The sequence below is a fragment of the Amphibalanus amphitrite genome, unplaced genomic scaffold (assembly GCF_019059575.1).
Source record: "Amphibalanus amphitrite isolate SeventyFive unplaced genomic scaffold, NRLGWU_Aamphi_draft 000371F_arrow, whole genome shotgun sequence".
NCBI classification, from domain to species: domain Eukaryota; kingdom Metazoa; phylum Arthropoda; class Thecostraca; order Balanomorpha; family Balanidae; genus Amphibalanus; species Amphibalanus amphitrite.
Window position 1 is genome coordinate 192,091 of NW_024881865.1, and position 21,600 is coordinate 213,690.

The following is a 21,600-nucleotide window of genomic DNA, read 5'->3' on the forward strand; positions in this document are numbered from 1 at the left end:
TTCCAAAATTTCTTTAAATTTTTGAAAGACTTCCCCAGAAAACTAGAGACATTCTCAAAAGAAAGAGAAGTTCTCTGAAATTTTTTAATTTGCTTACGAACAATGCGCATTTGTTTCATTTCTGACGAACTGCATATTTTTGGTAGATGTTTTGCATTTTATTTTATTTTATTTTTGTTGGGCTAGGTATCTGTGTAAGAATCTTGGGGCTAGGTACGTACGTTATCGTTCTTGAGGTTAGGTATGGGAGTGTACCAAGGCTTTACCATCATTAGCAGCCCTTAGAAGATTTGCAGGTCATTTCACATTTTGATTTTGATTTGGGTGTTGATACCTATTGATATGATCGGTTATGATAAGATAAATAGTAAATCTCACCCCATGAAAAAACATCAAAGAAAAGGGCAGAAGGAATTAAGGTGGTAAACAAGTCGCGGGAACTGGGAAGGATGTGTACGTACCAGGGACTGTGTTTGGTGCTTCATCCCCTGTTTTGCCAACACACTGACACAGGCAACACCTAGTCACTGTGGCAACACCTTCCAATAAAATCCATGCAGGTTTTCCTAGCTGGCCGCATTTCAGTTTTTGTCTTGTGTCAAAATATCAATATTAGAAAATAGAATCAGCCATAATGATAAGCATCAATTTATGGAGTCAGTGCACACACAGATTCAGATGCACCATCACCATTGTGTGCTGTAGTTGAAACCTGAGGCTAGAGATGCATGCAGATGCAGCTGGTGACTGGACCACATCTTGATCTTTATTCTAGAGCATCTAATACAAGACATTGGCCAGGATTGAGGTGTCCCTGTCTGAGATTCAATCTAGAGCATTCACAGGCTGCCACTTCAGATCCCTTGCATGGGGCTGTTTCCTAAAGCAGAAATACAACATAAATTCAGTAGTAACAGTCAACAGTGAGTTTGATTTGAAAGGCCTACTTAGAAAGCACTGCCAATTGATAATGTTCTTTGACACATAAACATACACAACATAATTGACAATATCATGCTAAGTCCCAGTAAAAAGTTTCCCATGCAGTCTGTATTGTTTTCAGTTGATTTTTCTCATGTTTGACACAGTTTTTCTATTGCAGCCTTGCAATCATGGGTTTGCTTTGCTGTATTAAAAGGGAGCTGAGAAACAGCATCTGGCTGGCCTGTATTATCCTGCTTCCCACCATCTTTGTGGTGTGGCTGCTCAGAAAGGTAGGCAGTCTTTTTTACAAACAGCAGACAAGGGAAGCTCAGTCTATCTATCGATCTAGTTTCTTAAAATATTAACTTTTTATATCAACCTTCATTTTTGCTCTCATCTCAGCAATTCAACTGTGCTTTAAATTTGCAGATGCATGGCTTGCTGATTGCAATATAAATGATGCAGTTATATTTTGTTATTCATCAGCTCAAAGTAAGCATCCATTGAGGTGTTCGTTTCGTGGACAGGTCCTGCGTGCACGTCGTCCGCCGCTCGAGGCGGGGGCCAAACACGTTGCTTTCTTCCATCCATACTGTGACGACGGCGGCGGTGGCGAGCGCGTGCTCTGGACGGCCATTGCCGCACTCGCGGAGAGGTGGGTCGCTTGAGAACGGACGCTGTCCAACGGAGAATGCTCGGCAAAGATGCGAGCGAACGTCGTTGTGGCCTCGTAGTCGCTGTGGTCTCGTAATTGTATCGTGAGTTCTAGTCAACCTGATTTTGCGTCATTTGGCGGGCTGCTTACCACAGAAACAGTCCTATTTGAACAATAAACAATCAGTAACTGATGGCATATTAGTGTCTGTCTTAGCAGAACCTGCAGTATTTTCCGATTTATTTTCGTTCTCCCTACTTCCCTTTGCCCTCTGACCCGCGTTCCCCCGTCGTCTTCTGCAGGTACCCTGGCTACCAGATCTCCGTATACACCGGCGACACTGCGGCCGACGCCGAGATATTCGCCCGGGTGCAGCAGCGGTTCGGCCTGCGCGTGCCGGACGGCGTGCGCCTGGTGCGTCTGAGGAGCCGCTGGCTGCTCGATCCGTCCTACTACCCGCTGCTGACGCTGCTCGGCCAGGCGGTCGGATCGGTGCTGGTGGCTCTGGAGGCGGTGCTCCGGCTGCTGCCTGGTAAGTGGATAAAGGGTGGTAGCTGTGAGCCCTGCATTGGTCGCCTGGTGAGTGGGCGGAGGGTGGTAGCTGTGAGCCCTGCATTGCTCGTTACCGCAATACGAACTTCCCACGTTCGTTCGATACCTTTCATGACTTACATCGACTTATCTACGAACGATACGGACACGGTATTTAATGCTTATGTGATTGTGCCTTTCAATGACTCGCATGACGACCGGCGTCTTTGTCCTTTTCCGCCAGATGTGTACATCGACTCGATGGGTTACGGGTTCACGCTGCCCGTGTTCCGCCTGCTGGGCGGCTGTCGGGTCGGCTGCTACGTCCACTACCCGACCATATCCTCCGACATGCTGGAGGCGGTCTCTGTAGGTCGCGCTGCCTTCAACAACCGAGCACAGTTCGCCAGCGTGGATGCCCTGCGCTGGATGAAGCTGGCCTACTACCGGCTGTTCGCTCAGCTGTACGGTCTCGTCGGCCGCGCTGCGCACGTCGTCATGGTGAACAGCTCGTGGACTCGTGCGCACGTGGTGGCTATCTGGGGCGGTGAGGGCCGTGTGAGCACAGTGTTCCCGCCGTGTGATCTGGAGCGACTGCAGCGACTGCCGGCGGAGGGGCCGAACGGCCGACGGCGACCATGTGTCCTGTCGGTGGGGCAGTTCCGACCGGAGAAGAATCACTCACTGCAGGTGGGTGCCGCTCGGGAGAGGAGACAGTTGGGGGAGGGGAGGCTTATAAGCCGCTTACTTGTAGGAATCGGGGGCTGCTAAGACGGAAACTGAAGTGGACGGTGCAATCTTCAGTGTTAGACTGTCTGGTACCTGCCAGGACTTTGCTGGGTTAATAGATGGTTTATCAGCGTCACGGTCACTTCTGTTGAAACCCGGTTTTCATGTTCAATCGTTTTCCCAGTTCAAATAAGGTTTTATCAGTGCTGCTCATCGGCAACCCTTTCCGTCCTGACCCGCCAATCTTTCATATGCGCTACCGCCATTGCAACTCGAGAGTTTCAGTTTCTTTCTGCACTGACTGGCGTCTTTTTTTGTGTCCCAGCTGGAGAGTTCCCAGTCCGTCGCTTCCCTGACTGACCACCCCCTGCGCCTCACTCTCGCTCAGCTGGAGAGTTTCAGCCGCCTGCTGCGGGACCACCCGGAGGAGACCGCCGACCTCCGACTGGTGCTGGTCGGAGGGTGTCGCGGCGCCGCCGATCAGACCCGTGTCAACGCGCTGAAGGCACTGGCTAACGCGCTAGGGATCTCTGAGAGATTTGAGCTGAGAGTGAATGTCGGGTATGATGAACTACTGGAGCTGTTCTCGGAGGCGCTCGTCGGACTACACACGATGAGGGACGAGCACTTTGGCATCGGTGAGTGGAGGGAGGGGAGGATTACACTGAGTTAGTTAGGGAGAGGGAGAGGAGGGAGAATAGGGAGAGGTGGAGCGCGAAAGGGCAGTGGGTTTCAGGGAGATGTTGATTAGGCGTGGATAGCGTAGTCTGAGGGAGGGGTAACGTGACAAAATGAAACATAAGCAGTGCAGTTGTACGATGTACGAAGGGAATGAAGTGATTCGAATGCTTGGAGAGAAAGAAGCGGTGTGGGATGCCTTGAAGAGCTCTGACTCATCCCTGTATCCTGATTTGCAGCTGTGGATGAATCATTGCCACGTTTTTATGATGAGACTGTTTGATTTGGCGTTCCTATGAGCTTTCATGTTTTCGACTCGTGTGTGTTGAATATTCAGCGTCTATCTCAGAATAATGCAAACACGTATTACTAGTGGCCGGCTGTATACTAAGCCCGAGTCCAGTCACGTTTTACTTGTCCTCTGATTGTCGTGCCACAACTGGCGTCTCTGGAACGCTACCCCTGCTCGCTTCCCAGCTTCTTTTATTCTTGCATCAGAATCATTCATCAAATTCATCTAATATTTTGTGAATATGCATTAGGCTGTGGCATCTAAGGAATTTTTCACTCTGGTAACATCTGCCGCCGGCTCCATGTTCCAGATGTGTAACTTACTCAACAATAGGGCATTGCGTCTCATCTCATAAATAGAGAGAGAATGTCTCGTCAGAAACATGTAAATATGCATGGATAATCCATTTGCATTCTACCAATTTATGGCGGAATTTATATTCAAATATTTTATTGTACTCCTTGGATATTTAACGATCTCTTGAAATGCTTCAGACTATCCAAAGCTACAATTTTCTGTCAGTATTAAGCAATTCCGCAGCCCTCTGACGCACTATCTCTTACCGCTTGCAGCCGATATTTACCTCTGTAGTCCTGGCGCTTTAAATCCAAATAATGCTGATAATCCCATCCCCGTTCGTTTTCCAGGTGTGGTTGAGATGATGGCGGCCGGCGTGGTGGTGGTGGCTCACTGTTCGGGGGGCCCTCTGACGGACATTGTCGACACGACTGAGGAGAGTCGCACCGGGTACCTGGCCTCCTCTGCCCGCCAGTATGCCGAGTGTATGCTGGCGGTATTGCGGGCTGATACGGGATACCTGGCAGATCTCAGGGCGAGAGCGAGGTAAGAGAGGCAGGAGGGCGTGGGGAGGGAGGGATGTATTGGAAAGTGATGCCAAATATTCTTTGCAGTTTCCAGTCTCAAGCTTCGCTCTCTTGAGAACGATATAATCTGAGTTAGGATTTTTGGAGCTATAGTGGTGCAGCATACAAATATTGTCGGTAAATTTCACCCTTAAGCATTTCCCTTTAGGCTGAAATTATATACTAACTTTTTTCTTATCGTTCGCAGGAAATCTTGTGACCGGTTCGGAGAGAAGCCGTTCTCGGACGACTTCCTGAGGGCGTGTCGGCCGCTTCTCTGAGCCGAGAGTCAGCCTTATGAAAGACACACCAATGCGCCAGTCGTGCAGACGAACGTTAGATCGGCGGGTATGAACGCTTCGCCGGTGCCTGCTGGAAGGAGAGACGTAGGTAGACGTAGTGTAGCTGTAGTAGCCAGTTCATCGCTGCGGCTTACTGCGAACTTCTTCCGACTCTCCGACGCTCTCTGACTTGACTCTGCCGGTTTGAAGTGCCTGCTGAGAACAGACCAGACACCTGCTCGCCCTTCCATCGCCATCGCAGCTTTGCTAAGTCGACTCCAGTTCTGACATTGCTGCAGTCATCACCGTCGCTTTGGCTTGCACTGGTCTTATCCAGACTTGGCTTATGTCTGGATGTGTTGTGAATTGTGATTCCACATGACATGTGTGCGTGGTGCGTTTTACAATGGCTCAATAGTGTGTTGCACTTGAGAAATCTCCTCCGACCAAATGTTTGGTATCCAGAGTTGTGTGCTTTGAGTGATGTAAGCAAACACATTTTGAGTATTGGGCTCAGAGAGCTTTATCCTTGTTACGCTACAGAGGGAACTATGGTTTTGCTTGTTCAGTTGGATTTATAGGTCACTGTTGATACACAAACAGCACTGTGATATCGTTTGGGTGGGTTAACGTGCACGAATGGCTATAACTAATAGGCACTCGTACTAAATTATAACCAAATAAATGACTACATAGTTCGGGCATTTACGGGACACTGTTTCTTGGATGGGCGCCGGGCACTTTGTGTGTGGGTCAGTGTGTTCTTTCAGGTTTTTAGAGAAACTCAAAATACATTTATATCCATGTAACCCCGGCTTTGAACTGCACCGTGGTTTGCTTGCTGCTTATGTAGTTCGTGCTTCTGTAGTTGCTAGTTACTGTCACCGAAGGGAGCTAACCGCGGTAGCAAGTGGCTATGACAGTACGATGTTTAGACTGGTATACTTATTATTGACTTGTGAAACTTGCATTGCTGTCGCCGGGCGTAAGTTTCGAGTTAGTTTTCCTGACCTTTCAAATACCGCGTTTCTTGCAATGTGGTCACTGGGTACGACTCCCCCTCCCCCTAAAGAAAAAGAAAAGAAAATGCATCACTCCGACCTAACCGCATAGCTCCAATGAATATGTGACCTCATTGGACCTAGCAGTGATCAAATATAAAATGAAATCCTGTTGCTGTTCAGGGCCTCCCTGGTGGCAACCTGAACAGCAATTCAGCGATTTAACAACGGAATTGATATGGTAAATCAAATTCAATTGAGATTGCTAATGAGTATACGGTGCAGGTCAAGATTACGTCGAAACTCGCTGCTGGCTGACTGCACGGTCACATAGTGGCCGCATTATTGGGCTAATAGTACATTATTCACAGGTTCCTCAGTGCGGTAAGGGTGACCGGCTCGGACGTGAACAGGCAGTTAGGTACGATATTTGAATGAGAGACCAGTTGCTTGGCCATTTGGCCAAGAACAGTAATTTGTAGTTCGGCATAAGTCATTCAAAATTACTTGTCTATTTCATCAGTTATGGGGCGACCGCAGCCCTAATTCTTGCTGCGCAGTGCACTGTATCACTTCTGACCTCATCCAGCACTCTATCTGCAGTCCGTACCCTTAGTTCAATTCAGACGGCACACCATTCGTGCTGGTCCTAAACCTGAACCCTGAGTTGACTTGACCCACCGTCAGGCACGCTCTGAGTATGCAATTGCTGTGCTGGTACTCATCATATACCTACACAATGCATCTCCACAGCATCACCGCAGAAATGTTCTGTCAGTGATCGATGGCTGTTAGGTCACTGGGTACGAGTCCTCCCCTTCATTCCCGAGGCACGCCACTGGTAATTCTGCTGTCATTGTTTATGCAAGAACACATCCCTGCAAGTTTGCTAAGTTGACTTGGCAGTTGACAGCGCATGATCGATGGCAAAATACTTACGATACAGTTTTGTACTTCGAGCAGGGCTATTGAAATCGATTGATGTCAAACCTTTTGTTCCAAAGATCTTAATTTTCTTTTAGCTATTTTTAGCTTTTTTAGTTTTTTTCTTTTTAGCTTTTTAGCTTTAATTTCTTTCTAGCTTCCAGTCACCGATGCCTGGGTACCTATTGTGCTACACATTTGTGGTTGCTTCCTGAAGGCCGACGAGACGGTCGCCAGATTAGTTCTCTTCTTTGCCATGGGCAAGATCTGGGGTGTGTAGACTGCAGAATTCAGGGTTGTGCTCGACTCAAAAAAATGTGCCGACTCGACTCATCATTCAACTTCAAAAAGCCCTGACTCAACACTGACTCAAGCAAGGAACTGATTTTTTCCCTTGACTCGACTCATGACTCAAGCGGCTCGATGAAAATATGAGTCGACTCAAACTTGACTCAAATTTTTTGTTGAGTCAAGTGAGTTGACTCAAAATTGACTCAAGTTGTTGAGCGGGGGGAGGTGAAAAAAATCTGGCAGCAAAGCCAGGCCTAAGAATATATATTATATGTATATCCCTCGCCGGCACAGGCCATTTTGCGTCCTTCGACGGCACAAGGGGGGGGGGGGGTTGGTACGACCCCCCCCTCGCGTTTGGCCCCTGATCGAGCTAGAGCTTTGCGGAAAAAACGAGCGTGTTGCCCGTCACGAGAGGAAGCCGATGATACCCAATTTTAAGGTCCTAGGTCATCGGGTGACCTTCCAGGTCAGGTCAATGACCCGAAAACCGGGAAAAATCGGGACCTGTTAGAAAGTCGTAAAGTGTGGCTGCTATGTGGTTTTCCGGGGTGCTGATCACGAATATCGTGTTAGTTTTGATCAGAGATGATGTTTTTAAGCATTTGGACCAGGTCGGGTCAGGTCAGGTCAGGTCAACCGGTAGGGGTTGTGACGGGTATTCGTAATACGTGTCAACCACCTCTGACAGCTTCGTAACATGTTACGAAGGTACCAAAACTACTTCGTTAATGTTCAAATGGTTGCTAAATTCGAATTCAGCTCCAAAAACTAGCCTAGCAACATATAAAACTCGAAAAAGTGAACCGAGGTCACCCGAGGTCACCAAAGGTCAATGACCTGACCTGACCTTCAGGTGCCCTTGACACCCACCGTAATGTATGGGAGCAACACCAAATCACATGTTTGAACGTTTGAAACCACGAAAAGCTTGCAAACGCGCGGCTAATGCGAGCCGACATACGCCGAATCGCGATTTCGGCCAAACATGGTCACGGAAAAGAGGTCACAGGTCAAAGGTCATTGGGGTCAGGGTCATGAAATTTTTAGGGAACGTGTAAAATTGATCAATGCGAGGGTACTGAAAGTTTCGTCGCGATCGGCCGCTTTTTACGCGAGTTATTCGCGAAAAACCTTAGGGGGGTTGCATCAACCCCCCCCCCCCCCCTGTGCCGGCGAGGGATATATAATATATACTGTTTCTGGAAAGTTGAGTCAGCTGACTCGTGTTTTTAAATGTTTGACTCAACTCAATGTCAAAAGCTATTTTGCTGACTCAACTCTGACTTAACTCAACGCCTTAATATTTTTGTCCGACTCAACTCTGACTCAACTCAACAGCTCAACATTTTATCCGACTCGACCCAAATCTGACTCATTTGAGTCAGAGTTGAGTCAAATTTCTGACTCGACTCATGAGTCAAGCACAACCCTGCTGCAGATGGCATCTATTCCGTACTAATGTAATCGATTGAAGTTGTTTGCCGGTGCCCTATACTCGTAGAAGCATAAAATGAGATAACTAGCGGCCTAGCGGGCATTTCATCAGTTCTAGCCGTAGTGCATATGTTTCCCACTACTATGCATTTCAGACCCCATGAGACCCTAATTTTCGGCGATAATTTATTTACTATTTGTCCAATTTGCCTCAAATTTTCACAATGCACATTTCAGCTCAAGCGCCAATTTTCGTCAATATGGTTTCTTAACAAAATATCAAATTTTAGGGTACTTGTCGTTGCCTCGTAATGTTAAAATCGGCTCCGTAAATCCGTCAGTGGAGTAGAGGCTATCCGTGCGTAGGTGTGACGTCACAGGCACGTGACCATTAAGCTCCGCCCTCCCGGCGAACGGAGCGGTGACCTTGGCCGGTCAGTCGGATGCGTGGAGCCGACGGGGCAGTAGCTGCCGGACCCAAGGCCGTATGCCGGACCGGGGCGGCTCGCATTGGACGTGGCTGTCTTGCGGTTGCCGTTGCAGTAATAACGATACAGCAGAAACTAGCGCTCGTAATAAGCGCACTAGCCTTCGTTATTGCATTTATCGCAAATTAACCTACACCATGTCAATCAATAAAGATATACCTACTTTAATACTAAGTTCAGGGCTAGTGACTGCATTTTTTCTTGATTGAACGTTTAAAAAAAAATCGTGGATGTCAATTGACTGTGAACTGATGCAAGACGTCGGTCAGCCTACGTGTCAAATTTGCAAGACATGGTAAAGAGTCTACACCGTAGCATTTAAGAAGTGTGGTTGCAATATGAAATATATTATGCTTATGCGTATGCTTAAGATGGATTCATGTGATTGCGATGCAACATGAACACCTTCAGAACTAATCCATTTTATAATTGGCTAGATTGAGATCACCGGTGATCGGACTGACTTGACCCCAGGCTTTCGTGTTGAACTGCAAATAATTAAAACACCTGTACCTAAGTAGGTAACCTGCTGCCTCACTGTTGGAGAGCTTGAAAAGTTACTTTAGTTTCACAAAAAGACGCGATTTCTTTATTAGCCTATGCGCCTGTTTCCCTTATTTTGATGTCACATTTCTACCATGCGCAGTAAATCGCACATCACATTTCTGCTCCTTTCTCAACGCTTCCCGAATTACGAACACAGCTCGTGGAGCGATGTCTTAGGCAATCGGAAGTGCTCGCGACGGCTGTTGTTTTCTGCATAGATATAACAGCGTCTTCAGAAACAGCGATCGACGCAGCCAACCATATCGATAATTTCGAGTGGTGCGGAGGCTTCGCATGATGTCATAGGCGACAGGTGACAGAATAGTGGCAAGACCTGACCATGAGATATGCGCCAGAATGTGCATTCATTCAGATATTCAGATAGTGCATGACTCAGCTCTCTATTTAAAGTTGATTCTGGGGAGGTTAATATCCTCATTATGAGTATTCTTCATATTCTGAGCTGGATCTGCGTTGATATACCAAAAAGATAGAAGCGGTTACCAACTACCCCAAATGAAGAGCAAGCTTTCGCTCAGACACTTCCTGTCGATTCCATGTATGTTTCCAGTGCGCGGCCCCCGTGCGACCTCCCCACGGTGCTGCCGCCGACTGAGCCGGCAATCGGCATAGACCCAGCGCGGTCACGACCAGTGGGCGGAGTTTAGTTGGGCCCGGCGCGACGTGATTGGCCAGCGCTCCCATCCAATCCGCTGCGGTAGCGAACGAGCCTCTATCCGGGTGCAAAATCTAGTTAGCATTACGGGCCTATGACAAGTGCTCTAAATATTGACATTTTGTTAAGAGACCATATTGATGAAAATCGGCGCTTGAGCTGAAATGTCTGATGTCAAAATTTCAAGCCGATTAGACAAAAACTGAAGAAATTATCGCCGAAAAACAGGGTCTCATGGGGTCTGAAATGCATAGTAGATGTCTCTAGTTACACCTTATTGTGCTGGAGGTCGCAAAAGAAGTGAAGCAAACCTAAAAGAGTTTATTATTATAATTGTTAACTTCTGTCTTATCCTTTCAGAAATGATTTCCATCGCCTATGTCTAGTGCATATTGTCCCGCTTGCCCGATTCCCCTCCGTATCCTCCTCCGCAGCGGAGTCTCCGCGGGAAGCCGGGGCGGCCGTCTGGCCGGGCGGAGGCACGCCGGCCCAGGTGCTGCGGGCCGGCCTACCTGTCGGGCGGCGCGGCCGGCCGGCCATTGGCGGCGGCGTGCCAGCGCGCCCCCTCCCCTCCGCCGGCCGGCGCGGCGCGGCGCGGCGCCGGCCAGTCTTGTGAGCGGGGTGCACCGGGGAGGGCCGCCGCGCGCGCGCAGCACCGACAGCGTGACAGTGCCATGACGTGAATGCGCGAGTGCCGTACTGGGTGGACACTGCGCGTCCATCCTGACTGAGACAGCTGCCTCGAACGAGCGCGCGCGAGAGAGAGCGAGTGTCTGTGTGTGCCAATACCGTGCCATCCGCGCCGCGCCGCGGGACCATGGAGCTAGTGCAAATGCGGCCGCTGTGGCTGCTGCTGGCACTGCTGCTGCAGTGTTTGACTTCGAACGCGCAGGGTCCCGGTGACCGTGGGGGACCGATCCGGTCGCGGGCGGTGCGTGAGGAATACGAACCAGGTGGGCCGTCGCGCGCCATCACAACTCGGGTCGAACTTGAGATCGAGGAGGGCCAGCCTCCGGACACACTGGTGGGCACGATCCCGATCCGGCCCAACTTCAAGTACCGCTTCAACGAGGAGCCGCGCGAGTTTCGGCTAAACGCCACCACGGGCGAGATCCGTACCGTCGGCGATCTGGACCGCGAGTCGCTCCGCTCGGAGAAGTTCGACCTGGTGATCCTGTCGTCTCAGCCCACCTACCCGATCGAGGTGCGCATCGTGGTGCTGGACGTGAACGACAACGCGCCGGTGTTCCCGGAGCCATCGATCGCCATCAGCTTCTCCGAGTCTGTCAGCACCGGCACTAGGGTCATCCTGGACACGGCCTCCGACGGAGACGCCGGCGAGAACGACGTCACCACGAACTACAAGATCATCGGCGGCAACGAGGACGACAACTTCAAACTGGTGGTGACGACGAACCCCAGCGGAGAGACGCCCTATCTCCACATGGAGACCAAGGGTCAGCTGGACCGCGAGTTCAAGTCGTTCTACCAGCTCAACATCTCGGCCGAGGATGGCGGCAACCCGAAGCTGTTCGGCTACCTGCTGGTCAACATCACGATCCTTGACGTGAACGACAACCCGCCGATCTTCGACCACAGCGACTACACGGTCAGTCTGAACGAGTCGGTGCCGCCCGGCAGTCCGGTGCTGCAGGTGATGGCCAGCGACGCCGATGATGGCGACAACGCACGCATCACCTATTTCTTGCCGGACGACCAAACTCAGTTCGAGGTCGATCGGGAGACGGGCGTCATCTCCACACTGGACACGCTGTCCTGTGAGCAGAAGTGTCCCGGCCCGGTCAACTGCAGCAAGTCGTGTGTGTTCACGGTGTTTGCTCGCGATCACGGCTCTCCGCAGCAGAACGGTCGTACCTACGTCACTGTGAACCTGCTGGACGCCAACGATCATGACCCGATCGTCAAGTTCCGCTACTTCCCGGCCACGGCCGAGCACGCCACTGTCGATGAGAACGCCCAGAACGGCACCGTCGTGGCGGCCGTGTCGGTCGTGGACATGGATGAAGGCGTCAACAGCGAGACCTATATCGAGATCACTGATGGCAACCAGCTGGGACACTTCCGACTGGAGAAGTCACAGAGCTTCGACATAGTGCGCGTGAATGGTGTGCTAGATCGCGAGAAGCTCAACAAATACAACCTGACGATCGTGGCGACGGACCGTGGCTCACCACCGCGCAGCTCCACTGCCTTCCTCATCATCCAGGTGAACGACATCAATGACCACGCACCTGCCTTCGAGAAATCGGAGTACTCAGCAGTGCTGAGTGAAACGGTACCCGTAGGGACGTATGTCGCCGGCATTACAGCCACAGATGAAGATACGGGCATAAACTCCAACATATACTACGCTATCGTGTCCGGCGACGACTCGCAGTGGTTCAACATCGACGTCAACACGGGCTTGATCACGACACGAACCGAGCTGGATCGTGAGCTAAAAGACACGGTGCTGCTCAACATCACAGCCAGGGATGGTGGACCAAACCCAAAGAAGGCGGCCACTCAACTCAAGGTTAACATTCTAGACGAGAATGACGAGCGGCCGACATTCCGAGAGCCTGTGGTGAACATCAGTCTGTCTGAGAACACCCAGCCGCGCACACTGGTCGCCATCGTCGAGGCGGTGGACAACGACCAGGGCACCAACGGCACCGTCACCTACCACTTCCACGACGATGTTGAGGAAGACTACCCGGGAACATTCGCGCTCGGGCCTTCCTCGGGTCGCGTCACGACCAAGACAAAGCTGGACCGCGAGGCAATGCCCAACTGCGTGATCAAGGTGATCGCACGGGACCAGGGCATTCCTCCCGTCTCCTCCACCGCCACCATCAACCTCGAACTGCAGGACGTGAATGACAACTCGCCCGAGATCTATCCTCAGCGCTACTTTGTGACGGTGCCGGAGGATATGGAGAAGGGAAGCCCGGTGGTCAAGGTCACGGCCAGCGATAAGGATGAGGGCGAAAACGCCATCATAAGCTACGAGATCACTGAAGGCGATGAGAACACGTTCGAGATCGAGAGGGCGACCGGTGTGGTGCGTCTGAAGGGCAAACTGAGCAGAAGTGCCAAGTCGAGCTACCAGCTCAAGGTGTCTGCGGCTGACATGGGCGGTCGTCGTGCCCAGGAAGACGCCGTGGTCGACATCGTGCTCGAGAGTGACCAGCTGCGTGACCTCGAGTTCGAGAAGACCGGTGGCTACCGCTTCTCGGTCGAAGAAGATCCTGGGAAGAAGACGCCAGACACTGGCCGGGTGGTTGGCAAGGTGAGCGTCTCAAACGCACCCGAAGGCGCAGAAGTTGCTTACGCCATCGTCTCTGGCGACAGGGACGGCATCTTCTCGATGGACGCGAAGTCAGGTGAGATCAAGACGGCGCGGCGTATCGACCGCGAGGAGACAGCCACTTACAATCTAAAGGTGGTGGCCACCTCCAGCGGCTCATACGGCTCCACAGTCGTCAATATCGATGTTGATGATGTCAATGACAGTCCACCGCGCTTCAAGAAGACCCGCACTGTGGCACATGTCGAGGAACGGCGTCCGATCGGACACGAAGTCTTCCTGTCTCGTGCCGAAGACAACGACGCAGGTGACAACAGCAAGATCACGTACTCGCTGTCCAAGAACCCAGGCGGCTTCTTCAAGATCGACTCGGAGACTGGTATGATCTACCTGACGAAGAAGCTGGAGCTGGTGAAGCAGCGTCAGTTTGACCTGGAAGTGACGGCGGTGGACGGCGGCACTCCGCCGCTGAACGCCCGTCAGAAAATCGCTATGATCATCGATGACGTTAACGATCATACACCCGTGTTCGGTCATCCGTCCTATGAGGTCTCGCTTCTCGAGTCGACGGCCGTCAACGACCGCTTCTTCTCACTCACGGCCTCGGACGCCGATGAAGGAAAGAACGGCTTCATCTCGTATGAGATCACCCATGGAAACGAACAAGAAAAGTTCGGAATATTCCCTGATGGCTTCCTCTACATCAAGAGCGCACTGGACAGAGAGGAGTGGGACTACTACGCCATCACGGTGGTGGCCACTGACCACGGTGATCCTCCACGAAGCTCGACCACCTCAGTCGTCATCCATGTCATTGATGTCAACGATCACTCGCCAGTTTTCGCCAATAAGACATTCAACTTCTACGTGGCCGAGAATGAGCCGCCAGACTCGTACGTCGGCAAGCTGCTGGCCGCCGACGAAGACAAGGGTCGGAACGCAGAGCTGACGTTCGCGCTGGCTTCGGACGCCACCGACTTCACGGTCGATCCAAAGAGTGGCTTCATCAAGACACTGCACTACTTCGACCGTGAGGCTCTAGTCATTGAGACAGGTCGTGATTACATCACTCTGGAGGCAGTGGTGCGAGACAACGGCGCTTCGCCTCGCAACGACACGGCCGAGGTCAACATTCACATCGTCGATACCAACGACAACGCGCCCGTGTTCACGCGGCTGCCGCAGTCCACCCAGGTCAGCGAGCTCGCCTCCATCGGCACGCTCGTGGCACGGATCTCGGCCACTGATGCTGACGCCGCGCTCAACGGTGACGTGGTGTACGCCCTGGTGGACGGCAACGAGGAAAGCAAGTTCCGGGTGGACGCCAGTACGGGTCAGCTGCTGGTGGCCGGCCTGCTGGACCGCGAGGCGCAGGACCGTTACGTGCTGACGGTGGCCGCCAGTGACGCTGCCGCCGAGGATTCGCTCACATCCACTGCTACAGTGCGTGTTGATGTGCTTGATGAGAACGACAACCAGCCTGAGTTCACACAAACCGAGGCGTCCATCTCAATCCCCGAGACGACCGAGATCGGCACGGAGCTGATGCAGTTCCAGGCTACCGATCCTGACCTCGGCATCAACCAGGAGGTCAGCTTTGGCATCGCCAGCGGCGCTGGTCAGGGCACATTCCGGATCGATACTCACACCGGCACTCTGTTCCTCGACAAGGCGCTCGACTTCGAGCGTCAGAGTGTCTACAACATGAATATCACGGCGAGTGACGCGGGTAAGCCTCGGCTAACCGCCACCATCACATTCTCCATCTTCGTCCGGGACGTGAATGACAACCCACCTAGCTTCCCGATCACGGCCATCGTCAACCAGATCCCTGAGGGCATCGAGCCAGGCACAGAGATCGTCACTGTGAAGGCGTCTGATGCCGACTCTGGTGACAACGGACGCGTCGAGTACAGCATCGCGCGTCAAGAGCCGCGTGGTGACCACTTTGGTATCCGTCCGGACAAGGGTGTCATCTACGTCAAGGGTCCGATCGACCGGGAAGTGGCCGACACGTACCGTCTGACCATCCTGGCCACGGATCTGGCGCAGCCGCCCGAGAAGCGCCTGAGCGCCGAGAAGCTGGCCACGGTGATTGTGGATGATATCAACGACAGCGCGCCCGAGTTTGTCTCGATGAGCGCCGCCATTCTGCCGGAAAACTCGCGACGGGGCTATGTGGTGACGACGGTGCGCGCTGAGGACCCAGATGCAAGCACTAACGGACGCGTCACCTACGAGCTGGCCGACGGCGACCGCTCGCTGTTCCAGCTGGACCGACTGAATGGTGACCTGGTGCTGACCCGTGACCTGGCTGTCCCGGCGGCCACCTACCAGGTCACTGTGACCGCCACCGACGAGGCGGCTCAGTCTCAGCGGCGCGCCACCGACACCGTCATCACCATCCTCGGCCGCACGGCCACGCCTGGCCCTGTGTTCGGCGAGAAGCAGTATCGCGCCAGCGTGCTGGAGAACCAACCGGTGGGCACCAGCGTGCTGACCGTGTCAGCCACCTTCCCGACGAGCTCCCTGAGTGACATCGAGTACTACGTCACTAACGTGACGGCGCGCGGACGGCCCACCAGTCGCGCGTTCGCTGTCGACACCCGCCGCGGCGTACTCTCCACCGCCGAGGTGCTCGACCGCGAGTCGGGTCTCGACCAGTACGAGGTCGAGGTCACGGCCATCCTGGCGCACGGCGTTACACCGCAGGTCACCAGTGTCAAGGTAGGTCACAAGGCAGTCCGCCTCGCGGGGCTTTTCGTGGTCTGTCGTGAGCTATCTAATCAGGAGGTGTTTTGATGTTCCACGTACTTCTTCACCGTGTCTTGAGTAGGCGTGGGCTTGTAAATGCTATCAGGGTGACGTAACTTGTATTCCCTGGCAATAACAATGCTGTATGTCCGATCAAGTCCACACCTTAGTCGTTGATCCTTTGAAACCGATGACATGATTCCTACGACACTTTCTCACGGCTAACACTGGCAACGTTGTGCTGTATACAAGCATGAATTATTAATTACCACAACCTCTATTTTTCCATGTCCAAGGCTCTTTGTGGTTTACACATTCGATTCTTGTCACGTGTTACGCTTGGTGGTCCTTTTCGTCATCTACATTCGTCCTTTCCGCTGAAATTTCGGTCCAGGTGTTCGCTCACCGCTCCATCACAAAGTCAGTCGATAAAGCTCACTATGGCCAATATGCACTGACGACACTCCTGTTGTAGATATCGTCAGGGCGCGGTGTTCGCGTGTACACTCGCCGTCGCGGACCGGCGTTATCCGCGTGTTAGCCGCGCACCGAGCCCTGATCCGCTATCGGTGATAGTTCGGTCCGCGCCAGGATATTAATCGGAACATGGCCTCAGCCGGCCGGCTGAGCACAGGCTGGTTTTTGGCGCGGCCAGGAGCCGTGGGACCGGCGGCACTCGAGCCGTGGCGCTACTCAAAAGTGACTTATTCCGGCGACCGGGCGGCACAGGCGCCTCACGTGAGCCCCGCTGAGTTCCTGAGCCGGCACGGGCGCACGGATGGTCGGTCGGTGTAGGTCCGAAGTTACCGGGCTGATCGGGTAGGTACCACTCGGCTTCGATGTGTGAATTTCTTAGCGATGTCGGGTGGCAGAATCGCCTCTTTACCTCCTCATCCTGCTCTGTAAGATATATGTCCGACCTGTCATGGATCCTGTCACTCGTCGGTGGTCGTGTCTCAGACGAGCGTCCCATGTTCTGAGAGGAAAATGAGCTCAGTTGGACCGAGCCTTGTGCATGATTCACGCTTGCAGCCGGGTCGTGTGTGTAAACTGTTGAATTTGGCACTTGACAGCCCTCAATTTTGGCGTCAAATGCTGCCCGTTATTACCTGTGGCCGACCGTGTTGAATATGCTAAATCGTTCGCCGAAGCTCACGCCACCGAACGTATCGCCAAATCGGCGTGTGTTCGTGCACGCCGCCAGAGAAATCAAACCTGCTTAGCACATAGCGGTGCCGCCTGCCGAGAAGAGGAACATGGGCTACATGGACGTCATGCTAATAGACGCGTCACCTTACCTGGCCTGGAGCCGTCGCCTCAAAGTCACCCCAGACCTTGATGGAGCATGAAAGCATGTCCCCGAGTGCTTGCGCAATGCTTACCCACGATCTTGATAGCTATTTATGGGCGACAGATCGCATGTGATAGTCAAGGGACTGGACGCGCCGGGACAATCGTTAGTGCTAATTAATTCTGACCAAACTCGTGATTATGAGGTCCCAAGTGATCAGCTCGGCCGTCACCATTCCACCGATCTTGGTGATCTTAAATCGACGCTGTGTACGGGAAATGCCTACATGTGTTTCCCGGAAACCAAATGGTGGAAAGATTATTCCCAATTATATGGAAATGGCTGTCATTATCTCATTTAGAATACTTCCGGTCGTCTAAATTGTATCGCCATTACAATGAAACCACTGATGAACACGCAAATTTAACTGATGAGCCCGGGTCCGCCACGGCCTTTGTGGCCGGCTGTGATCGGCTGATGTCGGTGACCGTGTCTCCTAACCCGTGTCACGGTGGCGGCCGGCCGGCTGGTGGCGTGTGTGAGCAGCACGTCCCAGCTGCCCGGGGCGCCCCCGCCGCCCCCGCCCCCGCCCTGGCTCTCACCTCGCCGCCTGGTGGTCCGCCGCCGCCGCCGCGCCGCTCCGGCCGCGTGCGTTTAACTGGAAGCCTGCTATTACCTGTGGGTCGCGTTCGGGTGGTAATTTTCTGGACACGTTCGGAATTTGGCCGTCTCTCTCTCGGCGGCGGCGGGGCGCGGGGTCTGGGGCTCGGGACCGGACGGACGGCGAGTAGATTAACTGCGCCTCGGGCCGGCTGCGCTCGGCGCGGCCCGCAGACAACCCTCCTCCCATTATCTACCAGCCGTCTGTGAGGGCCTTTTTGATTCACGATTGAATGGGATCCGCTCGAAAGAGGTCGTAAAGTGAAAAGGAATAATACGGAGAGGAGGTGTGCAGCGTGACGCTTCTCGCGGTTCTCCGGTCGCGCTCGGCATCCGTCCGGTCTCAGCGATCGGTCGGGGTCGGGGTCTGACACCGGGCGGTCGGGGTCGGACACCGGGCGGTCGGTACTGTCACCACTTCCCGCCTCGTCCAACCAGCCGTGGGAGCGCCGGCCGAGCGCGACGGAGCGTGTTTCTGTTACTGAGCCGTTTATTGCCGCCGTCGAATACACGACCGTGACAAATTCGACACGTCGCGCCGGCTCGCCATTAGCATAATTACCATGGTGCGGTGGGCGATGCGCCAGGCGAGCTTTACGAGGACGCGAGCGTGGCGGCCGAGCCCTGCGGCAGAGCCGTGTGGGGTGTGCCGAAATCGGGGGCCGCGGGTCAAACCAACACTGAGAGATGTGGCAAGCCGAAAACAGATCCGCCAACGCGGGGCTGGTGTCTCAGACCTCATTGAGCGCTCTGATATACAGTGTCGGAGCGCATTAGTTGATGTCCTTCACTTTGGCGGCTGTATCGGTGCTGTTTTGGCGAGGGACCACAGCGAGCGCCGGGTACGACTGAGAGCTTTCCGAAGCTGCTCGGCGACGGAATGCTGTATCTGCCTAATGTAAACTGGCGTGACAAACAAACCGGACACCGTGACCTCGGTGACATGGTGCGGCTCTGTCATCACCCAGCGGAATTTCTCGGTCCCCGTCTCTCCTCTATTGGCGCTCCCCGCCAAGTTGAGTCAGCGGCGGCTCGCCGCAGGCCCGCTGAGGCCGCCGCGAAGGGTCACACATCCGGCGGAGTCGCTGGACAACCGGCCCGTCCTCCCTCCACCGGAGTCGGGGCGTCTCCACAGCCGCCAGCACCTTCTGGGAAGCGTCTCCATGGTGCGCGCGGGGCGCCGCCCCCGGCGCACCCTCCAACCGCAGCGGATGGGGCGAGCGACCCGCCGGCACAGCCAGATGGCCGGCCGACGTGCGTGCAGAATGCAGATGGATCTGTCCTCGTGTCACCCGCTCCGCCCGGGCCGCTGCCCGCCGCCCCGACAACTTGTTTTGATCATACGGACTCTGTTATTCCGTTCGTTACGTGGCTGCATTGTGGAGTGGTAAACAGACTCGCGTCTTCTGGGCTATCTATCAGACTGGACGTTCGGCCATCTCGGGACCGAGTCGGGCCTCGGCTTTTTAATGGTAAACTAACTCTCCCATTTACCCTCCTGTCTATCATTCTGGCGGTGTCGGGGTTTGGTTGGGCGCCGGCGGCCGGCCGGTCCGTCCGCCGTCCCTGCCGCCGCGGCGGGCCAGGGGCGGCCGAAGCGCCCGCCGACCGGCCGGCCGGCCGCCGCGCGCACCGGGCATCCCAATGAGCAGCGCCGGCCAGCCGCGGCGGCCATCTTGGATACTTGGTCAGCTGGCGGCGGCGGCGGCGGCAGCGGCGGTGCTGATTCAGCGTCCTCCGCCGCCGCAACGGCCGGCCGCCGCTCCACGCCGCCGCCGCCCGAATTAAGCGGTTCTATCTGTGCACGGACAGGTGCATTGTGACAGTGTGATCCGACCGGACGCATGTTGGCCGCTGGATGGGGTGCTGATAACGGGACGCCGCTATCGCCAGCCGCGCTCTGTTGTTATTTATCACGCCGCTCACGTACTCTCGGCGGCCGAGGTGGGGCCAACACGCACGAGGGCCGGCATCCGACTCGTCCGGTCCCCCCCCCCCAACCCCCTCTGGGGCGGCGGCCAGCTCAGACACTCGCGCAGTCACAGCGATTTTTCGGGTTCAGCTAGTCGTGACCAACGACACAAACCTGATTGTTGCGAAACGCGACGATGCAAGAAATCGTGGCTTTTGGTGAGGAGCAAAACATTTCAGGTTCCGGGGGTGACTGGGGACGGCCCTAGCAGCTGGAATGGCCCGCCGAGGCCGCGCTCAGTCTCCGGGTGCCATGTGGTGGGAAGGAGGCCGAGGTATTCGGCTTCGGCCTCTTACAGAGGAGGCGGCGTTCGCGGTATTCATCGCCGGCATTCGAGCGCTGTCAGGGCCGTATTGGATGGCTGTCAGGACTCGTCAGCGCCGACCGGTGTGCTGTACCGACAGACGGGGCCGACCGAGCGGCGGCGCCCTCCGCTAACGGTACAGGTCGGGAGAGGCGGGAGAACATCTCACAGCGGCCGGGAGGACACGGCGCGGCACCTGCTGCCGACGAGTCGGCTCCAACAGCCGCTCAGTGGTGCCCGGTGGACCGGCGATGAAAGGGGTGCGCGCCGTGCGACTCGGAGAGCACTTGTGGTGAAGGCCGCCGGTCGAGGCGCCTCCCTTCCCAGGGCCGCGCCAACTAACAGGCCATCTGCCGACCGCCGCCCCGACATGAAAGCCGCACCGGGGCCCGTCAAGGGCGTTCGCTGCTCTCCGGGGCATCAGAACACGCATCGGCCCCCAGTATCGGCGCCGGAATCCATTCAAAGTCGCACACCGGGCGGCGGCTGGTCACTACAAGCGACTGCACTCGGTGGACCGGCTATCTCTCCGGCACAATCACTAGCAGCCGGCTGTCACTGCCACTCTGCACGGGGAGCAAATCTCGCGTGCGGGTGGAGTTGGGGTTGGACTGCGCCGCCCAAGACACCCCTCCCCCACCCCCCGGTCTAGTCACGCAGCGCCGGAACTGGGAGACCCAGGAATGTGCTGCTATCAGACGGTGCAGGGGTCTGCGATCTTGTGGTATCACGTCATCCCCAGAATGGTCCTCCTGCTCTCCTCACGTGGTTTATGAAGGTTGGTCGAGTTTCAAAATTGGTTATTACGAATTCCCCTAGTGTCATTCCTGTGACAGTGGTTTTACGGCAGTCCTGACATTCTTCTGAGGTGCGGAGGTGACATTAAACAAGGTTCCAACTCATTACAACGGCTAAAATGCTTGTGCCAGCATTGCGTGCAAACACCCCTCCCCCTCCACACACACACATTCCTCACTGCTCGATCAGGCCGGG

At 54.4% G+C, this 21,600-nt stretch overlaps 2 protein-coding genes across 3 annotated transcripts in view; both read left to right on the forward strand.

Moving 5' to 3' along the window:
• The first annotated feature begins 97 nt into the window (after nucleotides 1–97).
• Nucleotides 98–5,762, forward strand: LOC122389789 (GDP-Man:Man(3)GlcNAc(2)-PP-Dol alpha-1,2-mannosyltransferase-like). Of its 2 annotated transcripts, none has more exons than XM_043382187.1 (8): nucleotides 98–142; nucleotides 1,103–1,214; nucleotides 1,452–1,579; nucleotides 1,882–2,111; nucleotides 2,355–2,800; nucleotides 3,228–3,477; nucleotides 4,457–4,652; nucleotides 4,881–5,762. In XM_043382187.1, exons 2-8 carry the CDS (start codon nucleotides 1,113–1,115, stop codon nucleotides 4,951–4,953), a joined length of 1,425 nt encoding a protein of 474 aa, XP_043238122.1. In that variant the 5' UTR covers nucleotides 98–142; nucleotides 1,103–1,112; the 3' UTR covers nucleotides 4,954–5,762. The 2 variants fall into 2 exon arrangements, with proteins under 2 accessions (XP_043238122.1, XP_043238121.1); XM_043382186.1 differs by having other exon boundaries at nucleotides 104–213.
• A 5,165-nt stretch (nucleotides 5,763–10,927) lies between these two features.
• The window catches only part of LOC122389790 (cadherin-related tumor suppressor-like), a 62,548-nt gene continuing 51,875 nt past the window's right edge, over nucleotides 10,928–21,600 (forward strand). Inside the window, exon 1 of the mRNA XM_043382188.1 lies at nucleotides 10,928–16,353. Coding sequence (XP_043238123.1) covers nucleotides 11,134–16,353 — 5,220 coding nt within the window. The 5' untranslated portion in view covers nucleotides 10,928–11,133. The remainder of the gene's footprint in view (nucleotides 16,354–21,600) is intronic.